Source organism: Pteropus medius, unplaced genomic scaffold (genome assembly GCF_902729225.1).
Source record: "Pteropus medius unplaced genomic scaffold, Ma_sr-lr_union100, whole genome shotgun sequence".
Taxonomy (NCBI): Eukaryota; Metazoa; Chordata; class Mammalia; order Chiroptera; family Pteropodidae; genus Pteropus; species Pteropus medius.
The window spans coordinates 11,894,732-11,911,679 of NW_024340849.1; the positions used below are offsets into that span (position 1 = coordinate 11,894,732).

The window sequence follows — 16,948 nt, forward strand, 5'->3', positions numbered from 1 at the left end:
AGGTGAAGATGGAAAAGAGAGAAGCGTGTGAAGTGGTAGAGGGGAGACAAGGCCAAGGCTGCTGCAGCAAAGAGACTCAACAACTGAGTGTTTTAAAGACCAGAGACGTTTCTCTCACTCACATGTGACTGGTTGTAGGAAGGCGTCCTTCAGCCTCTCCCACGAGGTTGTGGAGGATGGGTCTCTGCCGTGTCCAGCTCCAGACTGCAGAAGGGAGGAGGAGCATCCAGGCGGAGGCACGTTCGGCTTTTGCTCATTTCCCCGTCGGTGGGAGCTTGGTCACATGGCTGTACCTGCAAAGGAGGCTGGAAAATGGTGTCCAGCTGGGCAAACATGTGCCTAGCTATTAAGTGTCTGCAAGAAAATGGATGTTGGTGGACAAATAGTCTCACGAACAGGGAAAAGGTGACAAGGTAGAGGGGGATGGATTAGAGAGTAAGAGAGAAATAAGAATGGGGAAAAACAGAGAATTAGAAGTGGAAGAAAAAACTCCATGTGCCGAGGGAAAGCCGTGGGGTTAGAGCCTGAGCAGCCCCCGCAGCATCGCACAGCACTGGCCGTTGTTCTGGGGTTCGGGGAGGGGGTGTCTGTGACCGCATGGGGGAAGGAGGCCCTATTTTACTGCCCTGGCCTTGCCAGCCTACACTTCAGGTTCATCTGTGGCTTCTGTTTGTGAGTTTGTGCTTGGGACTCTTAAAATTGTTTTCCTTTCGTTCCCTCTTATTTGACCACTTTGGTTAAATAGTTTGACCAGACATCTTGAACAGAAGCAGTAACTAGACAGGAAAGATGGAATGTGGAGTCTCCTACGAGCCTGAGAAGATATCGTATACTTCCTTTCCTTTATATGGTGGCTTCACTTTCGAAAGGTTCTTACAGATGTTGTCTCATGTTCTTCTCACGACAAACGGCAATGCGGGAAGGGCCACTGTTACTAATGAGTCATGGTGAGGGGTCGTGTGCTTGGCGATCCAGGCGCTGCCCTTGACGAGCTGTCCAGTCTTGAGGAACTCACCCAACTCCTCTGAGCCCCATTTCCCTCAACTCTAAAACGGGGTTATCGATAGCAGTGACTTCCAAAGGTTGTTTGATTCCTAATTCAAAGGGTTGTTTAGTTCCTGTTTCAAAGGGTCGTTGTAGGATTAAACGAGATAATTCTGTCTGCGCATGGTCAGCACTTCACAGATAGGGAAACTGAGGTTCAAGTCAAGTGGCTTGTTTAATGATTCAGATCAGGTCTTCTGAGTTCCAATTTTTTACCTCAAGGCATAGATTTGTGGGCTTGAACAAGACAGGCAAGAGGCTCGTTGTATGAAATGAAAATTAATGTGAGATTATGAAACAGCACAAACTGTGTAGATTAGAGAAGGAAATTCAGGGAGTGAAGATGGTCGTAACACGGCAGAGAGCCAGGAGGACGATGAAAGAAGGGGGAAGGGACAGAGGTGGACAGAGGGCTGTCGGAGGCACTAAGGCCCTGAAGCTCTTTTTCCAGAAAGAAAACTGAGGCGGGAGGAAGTCACATGTGACCCCGGCAGCTCGAGCAGCAGAAATCTGGAAGGACTTACTTTACACTGGAGTTCGCTTTCATTCTGGGGACAGCTGCTGATAAGCCGCCTGCATCAGCCTCCCGGGCTCGTAGTGACATTTTCGGGAAGAACCCCCAAATCTGGCTCCTGGCTGCCCGCACTGCCGCTGGACCAGCGGGGGGAGGGAAGCACACGCCGTACGTCACGATATGTCCTCCTCTCTTTTGTTTTACTTTGATCCCTCTAGGGACAGGAGACAGATAACCTTTCAATAATCAGAAATCCTAATAAAAAGAAACTCTTTCTGAAAAGCACACAGTGTTTGGGAAGGCTTTAGCATTTAGTAGAATCTAAAGATTTTCATCATCTCTCCGATTTCTCTGTGTGCTTTGGAGGCAGTGAGGGCGGAAATATTAGCTAAATAAAAGGTCACTACTACAGGGTTGTTTTTAGTCAAATAACCTTGACAGAGCAGGTGGAAAGCTCTAGATAGGTATTAAGTTGCCGATAATACCCTGGAGCAGGTGCAGCTATGGTTTTTCACACACCCAGGCAGGAGAGAGGAAGCTCCTACACTCTACACTGGCTCGAAATTTTTTTCTTCTCTGTTTTTACCCTTTTTCTATATTCTGGCTCCCATTTCCTCTATAATTTACTTCAAGCGTCACCTGGCTTTGCATCTGCGAACACTTCCACTTAAACAGTGTTTGCTTTGGTGGTTCTCCAACTTGAGCCTGCAGCAGAATTATCGGGAGGGCCTGTTGAAGCACTGGTTGTTGGGTCCCACCCTTGGATGCAGGAGGTCTGGGCTAGGAACTGAGAATCTGCATTTCTAACAAGTTTCTAGGTGCTGCTGCTGCTATTGGTCTAGGGACCACACCAGAAGACTTCCTCAGATAAATCTCGCCGGATCCTGCCTTAGCCAGTGCCACCAAATCGCTCTGTGTATCTGTCTCGCTGTGGTTCCAAAGACAGCTTATTACCAGTATTGTAGCAGTCCAGTCAACACCCAAAGGGTCACCAATGAAGCTTCCAGGGCATACTGTGGAAGTCAGCCTGAGAGCCGGGCAATGCCACCGAGTCTTGAGTGCCTAGTCCCAATGTGGTCCCAAAAGGCACTAGGGACCTTTCCCCACTCCCAAAGGGGCCCATGTTTGTCCTCGGATCTGTGGCGTCTCTGGACCGGCTCCCACTGTCAGCCTTGATCAGGAGTCCCGGAACCCCCAGAGCAGCTGAGCCGTCCTCTGACTCAAGGATGCCAGCACCCTCCAAAGAGACGTCCATCACCAAAGATGGACGTCCGGCATCGCCCCTTAACTTGGGTGGGGGTGGAGGTGCCAAGGGCATTCCTGGGCATTTTTCTGATGCATTGGATGCTAAAGATCCAGGAACTTTAAAATCAAGTCTGACAGGCAGTTCTCATCTTAATAACTGAAAATAAACGAAACACGAGGTTCATTTCAAGTTCTTCCGGGAAGAAGTCAGTGGAAACCACTGCCAAGATGTAAGTTGTTTTCAGCTGAAAATAACAGATAGGTTAGAAATATATTTCCAACAAAGTTAAGTGGAATCCTATTCTGGTCCTCACGACATGCTAAAGTGTCTCGCAGGCTGGCCATGTAAGAGGAAACCGTGAATACTTTCTGACTCTCCTAATTCACAGTTCAACCCACCTGCAGTTTTCCTGAGCACCTTCTAGCTTGGTTCCACAAGGCAGCGGGGCCCTGCCCTGGCCTCTCAGGTGCTGCCCTCTTGTGGTCGCCTGAACACATACGGCTAAAGCTTTTTGGATTCTGCACATGGATTTCTTCAAACCAAAGGGAGCCGAGCCCAGGAAGTAACTTCTCCCTCGAAAGGCAGAAAGGCAATGGAAGTCAGCACAGCACAGATGTTCCCACAGGTCTGAAACCGTTGCTATGGCTGTTGCTTCATCAGTGTTCTGCACACAGAGGAGGTAATAGAAGTCCTCAAGGCAGGTAACATTGATTTTTCTAGACTTTGTTAAGAGGAAATTTGCAAAGTAAGAAACAGAACAGGCTTATGTATGTGAATATGTATACATGCACGTGTGTATATGTGTGTACGCATACCTACATACGCTGTGCATGTCTAAGTCTGGGTATGGGGAGGGAGAGCAAAGGGGGTTTCTTTTGCTCCCCTGTCTCTACCATATACACGAGCAGAACAGGTTCCGGTCCTGGTTCCGGTCCTGGTTCCGTGAAGATGGGTGTGTGAACTTGGAGAGGTAACAACGTTCACAGCCTCAGCTGCCTCTCCATAAAATGATGTCATTGAGCAGATAATCTCTAAAGCCTCTGCCTGTTCCAAATTCTGATTCTACTTAAGACAAAGCAACACTGAAGAGAAGCCTCCCCACCCTGCCCCTAATCGCCCCCCCCCACCTCGTTTCGTCCCTGAGTGGACACACCTTGCCACCCTTTTGCCTCTCTTCCTTCCTGCTTCTCTTTGCATATTTTCTAACAAAGACCTCTTTATGCTGTCATGTCAGCTTATTTATATGTGCATCGATTGAGATTTTCAATATCGCATAGTGAAAGTTTCGTTTTTCTTTTTGAATCTCAGTCAAGGGTCCCCCTGCATCCCAGCACCCATAGACTCCTAGTGCATCCAAGGAAGACGGACCTGTGTCAGAGTGAGGAAAACCTGCAAGAGCATTTTCTACAAGAACGTGATGGGCACCCGGCAGCACCGCGTCAGAGCCTGAATGAGAAAGCACAGATGGTACGAGTGGGGGCAGAGGGGACTTAGCTGCCTGAGGCATTTGTGGAGACCATTTGTGCTCTGAATGGACACAGCGGCCTGAACACTAAGCCAGCCCAGCCCACATCCTGCCAGAGAAGTCACGGGAGAAGGCAGCATGCTTGGGAGGGTGGAGTAGGGATGTCAGCAAGTGTAGGAGGCACTGGTCCCTGCCATCAGCTCTCGGCAGCCCTAATGGCAGGGCAGGTGTGGGCTGAGGAGAGCCAGCTCCATAAAAATGGAAATAGCAGAGTCTAGGTGTTCACAAAGTGAGCAAAATCTCCCTGGATTCTCCCCCAAACCAGTCAGGAGAAATTTAAGGGAGGCTAGAGTCCTTCTGGGCCCGTTGGGGTGATTCTATACTGTTGAGGTGACCTATTTTTATCCACAGGTTGGTATGTGAGATGGAACATAGATTTCAGAATTTAGGAAGGATTAGAGGAGGCACCCATTAATTGATACTCTATTCTGAACCTGCTGCCTCTATAAATTTGTTTGACATTATTATTATACATTCTTCAAACATATACAAAAACAGAGAAAATAGTATAATGAGGTCCCATGTACTTGAAAAATTATGACTACATGGCCAATCTTGTTTCATCTATCCATCTATCACTTCCTCCTGATATTATGTTGAGGTAAATACCAGATTTTACATCATTTTCCATAAGTATTCAGTATGCATCTAACAGATAAGGACTCTTTAAAAAACATAACCACAATACCATTAGCACATTTAAAAATTGATTAGTTCTTAATATCACCAAATGTCAGCAGCGTTCAAATTTCCCGTTGTCTCATAAATGTTACATGCTCTTTTACAGTTCGTTTCAGGATCCAAATAAGATCCACGAAGCCTATAAAAAATCTTCAACTTCTAAGGAATTGTGGATTGAAACAAAAGCCACAATCAAATTAGACTGTATCCCCACTTTGTGTTTTATGGGATGGCGGTAGCGAGAGGGTATTTTTTTCTCATGGACAAAACTTTAAGCCACGTTAGTAACTGGGAAGCAAGTGCCAAGGGCCCTGGGTTTCCAACCTCATCACTAGAAACCCCTGGCAATTTGCGTGCTCAGCAATGTTGGCGGGTGACTCATTTCCCGTTGGGGTCCAGCTGGACTGCAGCATCCTCCTGTAAATGCTTCCTGCCCTCCAGTCTCCTCTGAGGCCTGATTAAGTCAAGGGGTCAGGTGCCCAATCAGCCACCAGAGGGCTCCCGAGGAACTCGACGAACTTCAGAGTTACCCGAAACACTGTGTGAGTTTTATTACACACTGAACACACCAAGGCGAGGCTTGTCAGATTCTGCCAGCAGAAGAATCCTCAGGGAGATGTGGCTTGTTCCCCAAGGCTGGCTGGAGAAGGACAAGGTTATCTGTCAATTGCCCATCAAAGGATTCGAGGTTTGCAGCCCTCCTAACCCCGCAGGGGTCTCCCTCACAGATCCACTTGAAGGCAAAGAGAGCAGACACAGATGAGGGACCTTCTGTGCTCATAAGCTCCTCTTAGTCCCATGATTGTCGATAACTCTCTCAATTATTAAGTACACAAAGAGAAGTGTGTTGTAGGCGATGTTAGACGTACGTTAGTGGGGACAGTTACCGAGAAATTGCACCTGAGGAAGGAACCTGGACTTCAGATTCTCCATCTGGCCTTGCAAGTCTCTCCCCATCTCGGGGTCTCGTTGCTGGAAACCGAGGGGGTTGGGATAGAGGCCACATGCTAGGGTCTCTTCTATCTCCGATGGGAGCTTTGGTTGAGGGATTATTTTGCTAGGGCTGCAGTAACAAAGAAACAGCCACAAAGTGGCTGGCATGAGACAACAGAAATGTATGGCCTCAGTATTCTGGAAGGCTAGAAGTCCTAACCGAGCTATCGGCAGGGCCATGCCCTCTCTGAGGGCTCCGGGGGAGAATCCTTCTTTGCTTCTTCCAGCTCCTGGTGTTTGCCCACCATCCTTGGCATTCCTTGGCTTGGAGATGGCCGTGTTCTCCCTGTGTCTTCATATGGTCGTCCCCACTTCTGTGTCCAGAAATAGGAACACAGCTGTGTCCAGCTGTATGTCTATTTCCGTGTCTAGATTTCTCCTCTTTAAAAGGACATGAGTCATACTGGATTAGGACCACAGATCCCCCTCCCCCCACTGCCACAGTCTCATTTTAACTTGACCACCTCCAAAAAGACCCTGTCTCCAAATAAACCCACTGCCTAATATCCTAGGAGGATTAGGATTTCGTATCTTTTTTGGGAGATACAAAGCAACCCATAACAGGGATCATGTTATAGAAAAGAACGTTTGTAAGGCTTGCAACAACAAACCCATGAATTGTGCATGTTAGTGAGTTATACCATCCCGAGATACTGAGTCTACAGAGGTATTATTACAACAAAAACAGTTACGATGAGGAAAATTACATGCTGTGATTTTAATGAGCAAAGTCAGCATTTTAACCCAAATTACATTCAATTTACTACATTTGATATTTTCCTATAATCACTGGTACAGAAAATAAATACGAGATGAGACCAAAAATATCCAGCTTTTTTTTTTTTTTTTGCTAAAAGGATATATCAGAGGATGATTATTATGCTACTGAAAAGATGATCATCGAACTCTTTTATATAGTAAATCCTGAGAACTCTTTTCTATATTAAACACAGAGAAGCTGTGTATCATAAACATTCACAAAATCAGACACAACCCTTTTCAGGAACAGAAGCATTCGTTACATAAACAAGGCCACCGCTGCTTTTGCTCATCACCGCTAATAAAGGGCCATCTGTTCTTTCGGGTGTTACTAGAACGTCCATGGCACTTTAGGCATCGATCCCAGAAGACACCGCTTCAGTTCCTGACATGGTCTCTCAATGAAGAGGGTCAGGGCTAGCCCAGTGATGAAGGTCAGCACGCAGTGTCCAGAGAAAAGATAGAACTGGAGAGAAAGAGGGGCACAGTGGACAACAGTCTTACTACAAGAGTCCTGTGTGTCTGGACATTAAGCCAAATTGTGTCTGGATATCAGTAAAAAAAAATAGATCCGTAGACCAACAGCCCTAACCATTAAAAAATAAAACAAAGATATTATCCTGTGCCGACACCCTCCCTCAAATAAAACAAAGAACAATAGGCCCCCACCAACAACAAGAACAACAAAACCAGGCTTCGCACGAGGCCAGGAGGTTGCTTTGTTGCTCCAGATGGAGCCGCTGCAGAGCTGAGCGCTGGGCCGACTCACCATGTTGGTGTCGCTGTAGTGAATAAGCGTTTCCTGAAGTCCGTTGTAGAGGATGATGACGATAGGGTGTATCAAGTAGCACGCGTAACTGATCTTGGCCAGGAAACCCCAGATATTGCAACAAAGCAGCCGGTTCGCCAGACCTGCAGGAAATAGGCCCCGATTCACAGAGGCACGAGCCTCTCCCGGGGCCTGCGAAGACACCCTGTCCTCGCTGCTTTCCCTGGGTGCTGCACCTAAGTCTGTGAACTTCCTCTAAGAAGGTCTTCATTCATTATAATATTTAAGAAAATTCCTCCCTCCCCGCCGCCCCCAAAAAAACAACTTCCCATTGCAGGAATATGAAAAAATGTGAGATGCTGATATTGAGTTTACGGTCATTTTACTTCCTTAGTGTGGTTTCAAACCCTGGGCACAAAACATTCCACATAAAATAAGGTGCAGAGTCCTTTCACTAGCCTGGGTTCTTGTTCACGGTGCAGCCACACGAGCTGCTGGGCCTTGGGACAAGGCAGTTGGCATCGCTGGGCCTCAGACTCTTCATCTGTTATCGAGTGGCTTACATTCGGTCAACTTCCAGGCCCCTTTCAGAACAAATATTCCACGACTTGCTATATCTTCTAGAAACGTGCTGTCCCATAGGATAGCCACTCGTGGCCATTTAACGTACAATAATTAGAATTAAATGAGAAATTCCTGAATAGGACTTACTGCTATCTGCAGTGGGTTGAACAGTGGTCTCCTAAAAGATATGTTTGTTTACCTGGAACCTCAAAACGTGGCCTTATTTGGAATAAGGGTCTTTGCAGATGTAATTAAGATGAGATCATTTTGGATTAGAGTGAGCCCTAAATCCAAAGACTAGTGTCTTTGTAAGAGACAGAAAAGGAGACACAGACACAGACGTAGAGAGACCAGGAAGAAGGCCACGTGAAGATGGAGGCAGAGAGCAGAGCGATGCATCTACAAGCCAGAGAGCGCCACGGACCGCCGGCAGCCTCTGGGAGCCGGGAGAGGGTGGGACAGATTTTCCTTAAGAGTTTACAGAAGGACCGTGCCAACAGCTCGATTTGGGATTGTGGATTTCTAGCCTCCAGAACAGCGAGAAAATCAATTTCTGTTGTTTTAAGCCACAAAAAGAAAATTTCTGCTCCTCCTTTGCACAAGCCTCATCTCGAGTTTTCAGTTCTGGATCGCTGTCGGCTCAGCTGCTCAAGGTAAAATCTTTGCCACCATCGCAGACTCCTTTCTTTCTCTTAAAACCCACAGAGTGCTGTCGATCTCTCTTAAAAATATATCTCAACTCAGACCATTGCTCACCACCCCCTCCATCCCCTCCTCCGGGGACAGTGCAGTAGCTTCCTGACAGATGTTGGTCTCTCTGTTCTCGTTCTTGCCACCCTACAGTCCCCATGCAACATTCTGAGTAATCTTTTAAAGTCACAAATCGGATTGTCACGTGGCATTTAGAATAAAATCTAAATTCTCCTCCATGGCCTCCAAGGTTCTGTGTGACCTGGCTGCTAACCTTCTCGCAGGCCTCATTCCCATCTCTCTCGTCCTCCCGCCTGCTAGGTTCATTCAGCCTGGAGACCTCTGCCTCCGCATTCGCTCTGCCCGGAAGGCTTTCGTACCAGACATTGCAAATGCACCCCTATTCCAATTACCCTCCAATCCCCGCTTTAATTTTAGTCACTGTATTTATCTGCATCTGAAATTATATATATATGTATTTACTTTTTTGGTCTTGGATTCGTTTCCTATAGCGTCTCTAACAAATCACACAAACATGGTGGCTTGAAACAAGAGAAATTTGTTCTCTCATTATTCTAGGGACCGGAAGTCCCAGATTAATATCATTGGCCAAAATCAAGGTGTTGGCAGTCACACTCCCTCTGAGAATACATTCCTGTCTCTTCCAGCTTCTGGTAGTTTCTTCCAGCATTCCTTGGTTTGTGGACACATCACCCTAACTAGCACCAGGATTTTCAAATCTCTCTGTTCCATCTTCGTGTCCTGTCTCCTCCGTGTGTGGGCGAATCCTCCTCTATCTCTCTTATAAGGATATATATGATTGTACTTAAGGCCCATCCCGATCATCCAAAATAATCTCCCCATTTCAAAACCTTTGACTTAATCACATCTGCAAGGACCCAGGAATTAGGATGTTATATCTTTGGGGACTAATATACTAGAGTCTTCTAGTTTCTCTGCTTTCCCTACCCCATTGTAATCTCCTAAAAGAGAGAAGATTTTTGTCTATGACGACATCCCCAGAATCAGTGCTTAGCATTGAGCAAGCGTTCAATAAATATTTTATCTAATCGAGTGAATAATCAGAGATGGACTCATACACAAAGACGTATTTGCCCCCAGTTGAATGTTAAACGATAAGACGAAGCAAGATATTACTGGAGAACACATAAAATAGTTGTAGGAGAATTAAATCAGCAAAGAGCCGATGTCATACAGGTCAACCAAACACAAAGGAACATGTCCTAAAGCAAACAATACCATGTTCATGTCATCAGCTACAACTGGCTCCAGCCAACCATTAATCACATTAAAGTAATGTTGTTAATTCATATTTTATTGGTTTTATAGTTTTATGGTTGCTTTCTAAATTTACTTTGGCTTTATAAATATATGTGCTTTAGACATAAAAAATTTGTATCTAGGTTTGTTTGTATTTAGGTAAAATTAGAATTAAAATAATGTAAGCCACCACTAAGGATCCAAAAGAATTCTTGTATCTTTAGAATGGATCGATTTATTGTTAAAGTTTGAGGACCACTGCTGTAGATGACAAGGCACCACTAAAAGATTTTAACTGAAGGAGAGACATGAGCAACACGACAGAATATGACCTTGAAGGAGACTATGACCTTGAATGGAACAAGACGAGTGGTCTGCATTGGCACTGGCTGAGATGATGGAGAAGATGATTTGAGTCACGAAGATCCCACCCTGTCCTGAGACTTTCATTAAACACCTCTTCTTCGTCATTAAAAGTTCTTTTATAGATTCATTTTTCTAAAGGTCGTCAGGTGGACATATCTTCCAAAAATTTATCTAACACATCACCTTCTCCATTCACCTTAATCAATCTTGATATCTTAAAATGGTGTTTGAGATACAAACCTAGAACATTGGTCACCCCGTAATAGTGATTGGCTAATGGCAACACACGTTGAAAAGATAAATTGCTCAAGACAGACCCAGAGGGTTTGTTGGTCACTGGATTCACAGAGATAGCATCCCCACTCAGGCTAATGATCAATATCATTTCCCAGCTCCTCTGTAATGATAATACCCTCAAATTGTTTAATGTTCTGACTTAAGCTAAGTCCCTTCTCTCTATTTATGATGCATATTAGCCAGTTAGTCTGCATCCAGTAGGACTTTTCACGTTAGAAGGAATGCTGTGACATTTGCCACCACATCACATGTGGCTTGTGCCAGGCCAGGGAGAGTGTTTGTTTATGTTCTGAGGCTCTGTGACAGCTCCGGGTCATTGTCACCAGTGGGAGTGGTGTAGTGTGCAGCCATGTGACCCAAACAGCTGCCCATTGATGCAAATACACGAGTCAGAGAGAATGCAGCCATTTTCTCTTTAACATCGTTTCTCCATTTAAGGCAAAGCTTTTAAAATTAAATATTAAAGAAAAAAATTCCTCATCATTATATACTCACAAAATTCAAAATCAGTTTGAATAATCAAACATCTGAGAGGGAAATTATTGCACAGAAATGAAAAACATGGGCCTTGGCCTTTGCTCGGTCCTGGGTTCCCCTCCAGCCGCTCAGCCACCACCCAGCTGTGTGACCTTCCCGTGTCGCTTCATCTCCAGGCCTCATTTTTCTCATTGAGAAACAGAGCTAATTAAAGTTCTGCTTATGGGGCTGTGGTCGGTGTGACCTGGGGTCCTACGGGAAAGTTCTCCACAGGGCCTGGCGTAAGCTTGTGCTCAGGCAGCGGGAGGTGGTGTGATCACTTTGTCATTTTTCTCTTTAAACCATGGTGTCTAACCACCTTTGCTAACTGGTTGGGGTTCACAGACCAAAGTTTAAGCTCATCCTGGTCATTTCCCGAGGGTGTAAAGTTATCACGCCTCTACCTGATTCTAGTGCCAAATCTTGAAGGCTTCTGGACAGCATGGGGCCTGAACCTCTTCTGGATGCTTCCTGCCAGGCTTTGTCTTTTCATTTGCTGACACCTCAAGTACCCATTTCCTACCTCATGCCAAATTGGGAAGAAAGGAAAGAAAATCTCAGGTGACTTGAACAGACGGTTCAAATCTGGAGAAGATTCTTTCCATTTCAGCCCCGTTTTTAGCCTGACTTCCTTCATGTGACAAGGGGGCTGAATAGAAACAAGTCTCCTGTTATCAAGGGACTGGAGGGCATCTGGGCAGTTATTCAGCTTCTCCCCCCCGATGAGCACACCAAGTCCCAGGGTGGGTGTGCCCAGAACTCTTGTCGCTGCACTGGGATATTTTTCTTACAACGTGACCCTACCTGTTCTCTTCCGACTTCTAAACCAGTTTCATTGAGGAGGATGAAAACTTTTCTTTCAGAATCAGCATTTGTACATAAACTAGTGTAAAAATCCTAAACAGAATACGTGGGGTGGTTTCCCCAAGGATACAGACAAATTGACATTTTTTGAGTCACTCATCGGCAAGTAAAGGTCCCTCCGTATACACTGGTTTCACATTTGTCACCTCTAAGGGGGCAGAGTGAGCCACATGAGCACCGTACCTCCATAGCCTTCCTGACATGCAAACACGACCCAGCCCACAGCTGCTGCCCACAGGGCCCGGTGGAGGGCCTGGTAGAGAGCAGCGGCAGCTGAAGGGGTGACTGAGGTGTCGTCCACTGCGTACGCCAGAGCGACCACTGCAAACAGGGTTGACAGGGAGCAAATCCACCCCAGCAGAGCCTGAACCTACAGGGAAAGGAAAGATGCCATCATAGCCCATTTTGATCATTGTGTATTTACTTCCTTTTACACTAACTTCCTGTTTTTGTGCTATTATTGTCACTTTAGATATCTATTTGTAAACCTCAATCGATGCCCAAATTTGACTAAAACGAAAGGTTCAGATTAGTGGTTACAAGGGGTTCAGGTTGGGGCAGGGGACGGGAGGGCCGGTGTGTGACTATAAAGAGGGAGCATGAAGGAGGCTTTTATGGCGACAGGAATTCTGTATCTCGATTGTGGTGGTGGTTACACAAATGATATCTACACATGGGATAAAGTGCAAAACTACACACACACACACACACCACACACACAGACACACACACACAATGCATACATAAAACCAGTGGATAGGTCTACGGATTCTTCCAATGACTATTTCTGGGTTGTGACAATGTACTATAGTTACATAACATGTTATGAGTGGCGGAACCTGGGTCAAGGGGACACAAGACCTCCAGCGCCATTTTTGCTATTTGCTGTGAATCCTGAATCATTTTTAAATGAAAGTTAAAAGGAAAAAGGAAAGATAATGCTCTCACCCACTCCCACACTACTAATTCTCATTCTGTCCCTTAACCGAATAAGGTTTCTCGACTGGTTCCGCCCCCACCACAAACACGAGTGCTCCTCGCCCCTGGCCCCTTCCTGGGCTGTACTCTCGCCGCTGGGGACATAAAATGGCAGAAGGAATCGGGGGACGGAGAAGTTTCAGCTCAAAGAATAGCTCCAAGAGTTAAATTCTATTCCTGGGCTCAGTTCAAGATCCTCGATCTCATGTCACCTTACGTGACGTTTTTAGACCCAGATCTGTCGTCTAAAGATCTCTCCCACTTCTTCGTTCAGTTCTCAAGCTCCTGACATCTACATGAACTTGAACTAGCATCTAAACTCCTCCCTAGCACACGACACACATCCTGGCTGCCTCCGGCTTGGCCTCCGGGTCCTTAATTTCCGGCTTCTCGTCATTTTGACCCATCCTCTCCATCGTTTCTCCAACTCAGCTTGACTTGTGTTCTAACTCCATCCCCTGGCCCTAAGCTAGGCCTCAGATCGGTTCCCAAATGCTCCATCTTCATTTTAGATTTTCCTGTTTTGCTTACCCCATTTTCTCCCTGGGCACCCATGTAACCTGGACTACCCTGAAGCACCCCTTTTAATGGCACTCCGTTGTAATCTACAACTTAATTGTGCACTTCAGGGTAATGTCATAACTGTGACCTATTGGGAAGGTCACGTAACCCCTGAATAGCCATTTCTTCCAATTAAGCCCTATCTCTTGTTCCTGCCATGAGCAACACAAAATTTCCTAGGGACCAGGGCCTCCTTTCTGGAATGTCTAGATGAGGTACCCATAAAACCTAGGCAAACAAAAGTAGGGCCCAGCAGAGGGGATTTGGTGACGGCATTGTAGGCATTGTACTCGAACCATGCAAGGGAATTCCTGGCCTTTCTTCCATTGAGATGCAAATTATCATTCTTCCGTTCATTTACTGAGTGCCTTCAGCGAATCAGGACTTCAGAACCAGGTGCCCGGCATTCAGGGGTGAGTAAGACATGTTCTGCCCTCGGGTCTTGTGGGTCAAAGAACATGTGCTATTAAAAGTCCCTTTCAGAGGAGGCTCTTGCCCTTGCAATCTCACTGGGGGAGTTTTCTGATATCAGTGGCTTCCTTAGCTGTGTACTGAGGCTCCAGTGGGCAGAACCCCACTTGGTTCCAAGTCTGGAGCTTTCTTAGGGGAGCTCAGTGAAGAAGATAAGGCCCCTCTTATCTACTAGCCCCAACGCATCGCTAATGCACCACACCACAATAAAGGCCCAGCAGTCTGGATCCTGCCCGGGGCTTTGTAAGAGCCTGGCCGCATGGGCCGCCCCAGTCCCAAGCAGACCTGGCCCTCACAGTGAGGCAGAGGGAAACCTTACCTTGGTTTTGAGAATGACTCCCTGGTGGTTTTGGTGCATAAAAATGCTCAGAAAGAGGCCCACGAGGAACGGCCCGAATCGGCAGTAGGGCTTGGTGTAATACTCCGAGAAATATAACATAGTCACGTTCTCGCTAAAATCACAAGGAGATGAGAAGAAAGGTTATGTTTGATCTGGACGTGGAAAAGAGAGTCGCTCAGATGCCTATTGAGGCAACCAGCAAATCCTAAGGAAATTGGAGTATGTTTGTTCGTTTCCTCAGTAACGATCCCCATCAGTGACCTCATGCCAGAGGCCACCGCTGGCTTGCTGGAATTCCAAATTTCCTTGGGCCCCTCCCCGCTGGATCCCAAGGAAATCTGATGGCTGAGTTCATTTACAATAGTTTTTTTTTTTTTTTCTGGCACTGGAACATCAGGACGTCTCTAAAAATGTGGTTCTCAGAAGTGAACCTCTTCTGAAAGAAGTGAACCTCTTCCTGGGAGCGCGTACGAAATTCGGTTGCCTGGGCCACACCTCCCGAGATTCTGATTCCACTGGCTCGAGACGGTGCTTTCTGGGAGCATCAGTGGGACTTAAAAGCATCCAGAGTTGAGAACCACTGGGAGAGATGGGAGCGAGCCTCCTTTTGGTCACCTGGCCATGCCCACGGAGGCCAGTGACATGACAGAAGGGCATGATGCTCCCCTGGTCAAAAGGTCTAGGGTGTAGTCATTCATTCATTCATTCACTCATTCATTCCAGTCACAAATACATAGTGAGTACTATGTACCTGGCCCGGCTCTGGGCTGTTTTACATCGGGAGGTTGGTAAAGGCTGCTCTGAGAAGGTGACATTTGTACAGACACCTGTGGGAATTGAAGGAGCAAGCCCTGCCAAGATCTAGATTCTAAAGAAAAGCATTCTAGTGTGAGGGAGCAGCGAGTGCAAAGGCCCTGAGGAGAGAACGTGCTCGGCGTGTGGCAGTAAGGAGGCCAATGAGGCTGATCCAGAGTCGGCAAGTCGGGGAGTGGTGGATGAGGTCAGACAGGGGTTCTAGTTTGAGAGCGGTGGATCGCCATTGGAGGAATTTGAGCGGATGACTGACAGGATCTGATTTTCATTTGAATCACTCTGACTGATGTATTGAGAATAGATGACCAGTTTTTCTTATTACTAATTACACAGAGTGGTTATAAGGAAGAATTGTTATATGTACCTCACTGGGGAGGCAAAATAGCATAGTGGGTAAGGTCTTAGGTTCAACTCCCACCTATGCCACTTACTAGCCGTGTGACCTTGAAGGGGTAACCCCAACTTCCTCCAGCTTCAGTTTCTCCATCCAACAATAAAGCCAGCAGCTGTTTGCCACTGGAGGAGAAACACAATACAGCCACATGGGGGCGCTCCTTTCCTCCGAGAAATGTTTCAGTGTTGAGAAGACCCTCAGTTCAAGTTGAAAGGTGCAGAAGTTTGGAAACAAAATTGCAATCAACTTTTTTATCCAGGCCAAACATTTCCCTCCCAGTTTTCCCACAAGCCCATGAGCACAGGGCAAACAGCCTGGCATTCATGCAGCAGCCCTCCCTGGGAGGTCTTGGCCATTCTCACGGGCAGGCAAGGGATGGAGCCCTGCAGCCTGGAGGCGTGGTTACCTTGCTTCTGATGGGGCTGCCACCGGAAGGTCATGAGCCAGTGTGAGCAGAGCAGTGGCAATGAAAGATGCCAAGAACAGCACGGCCCCGAGGAGGATAAGGACGTGTTTACTTCTGCAAAGAAGAGAGGACATTGACAGAAATGTTCTTCAATTTCATCCCCTGCAAAATTTGTGGACACCAAAGACTTGAAACCTTGGCAATCAGAAGGGCCTCCTGCTAGGCCTGCCTTTGAGAAAGGCTGAGTGGGGTGAGAGCTGGGCTGGAACTGGAGAACCTGAGCTAGCCTTTAGATTTGACCATTTACTAGCTTCCCGACCCTGGGCAGGAACTTGAACTTGAGTTTCCAACCTAGAAAGGGAGAGTAAAGGTATCCTTACCTGCCCCACCCTGAAATCTATTGTGCAGCTCAAAATGAGACCATGCTTGGGCACGTCTGTTGTCACCTATGAAGCACCGTACAAACTTAGTGGTAGTTGATTTGGGAGATTTGGGACACTGGGTGCACAGGCACCCTGACTCCAGGCACAGGGGAGGGGGATCTGGGGTTTTCTCCCCCCGCCCTCCACCAAGATGCGGGCTCTGATACAAGTATCTGGATGGAAATAGTTCACGTGGGGTGGCAATGAAGGATGGGGTAGTGAAAGAGGGGAGCAGGGAAATTCAATGCAAAGATGAGCTATCAAAATGGCCAGTGCTCAATTCTTCCAGAATGTTCTGCAGAATCTTATGAAATGCACTTGAAAACTGTCCTGGGGGATGAAAGAGGGAAGCGTTTTCCTACTGTCTTCTATGCCCCAAGGGTCAAGGGCGACCCCACACAAATGAATTCCTCCGCGCTTTGGGATTGTGCACGGGCAAGGCCGAGAGGGTTCC

General features: G+C 46.7%; 1 protein-coding gene across 1 annotated transcript in view; it reads right to left on the reverse strand.

The window, feature by feature from the left end:
- Positions 1 to 7,048: 7,048 nt before the first annotated feature.
- The window catches only part of LOC120584712 (O-acyltransferase like protein), a 55,435-nt gene continuing 45,535 nt past the window's right edge, over positions 7,049 to 16,948 (reverse strand). The window contains exons 13-17 of the mRNA XM_039840597.1: positions 16,073 to 16,186; positions 14,439 to 14,571; positions 12,293 to 12,479; positions 7,532 to 7,674; positions 7,049 to 7,228 (exon numbers count right to left, since the gene is read on the reverse strand). Of these exons, the coding sequence (XP_039696531.1) occupies positions 7,094 to 7,228; positions 7,532 to 7,674; positions 12,293 to 12,479; positions 14,439 to 14,571; positions 16,073 to 16,186 (712 nt within the window). The 3' untranslated portion in view covers positions 7,049 to 7,093. The remainder of the gene's footprint in view (positions 7,229 to 7,531; positions 7,675 to 12,292; positions 12,480 to 14,438; positions 14,572 to 16,072; positions 16,187 to 16,948) is intronic.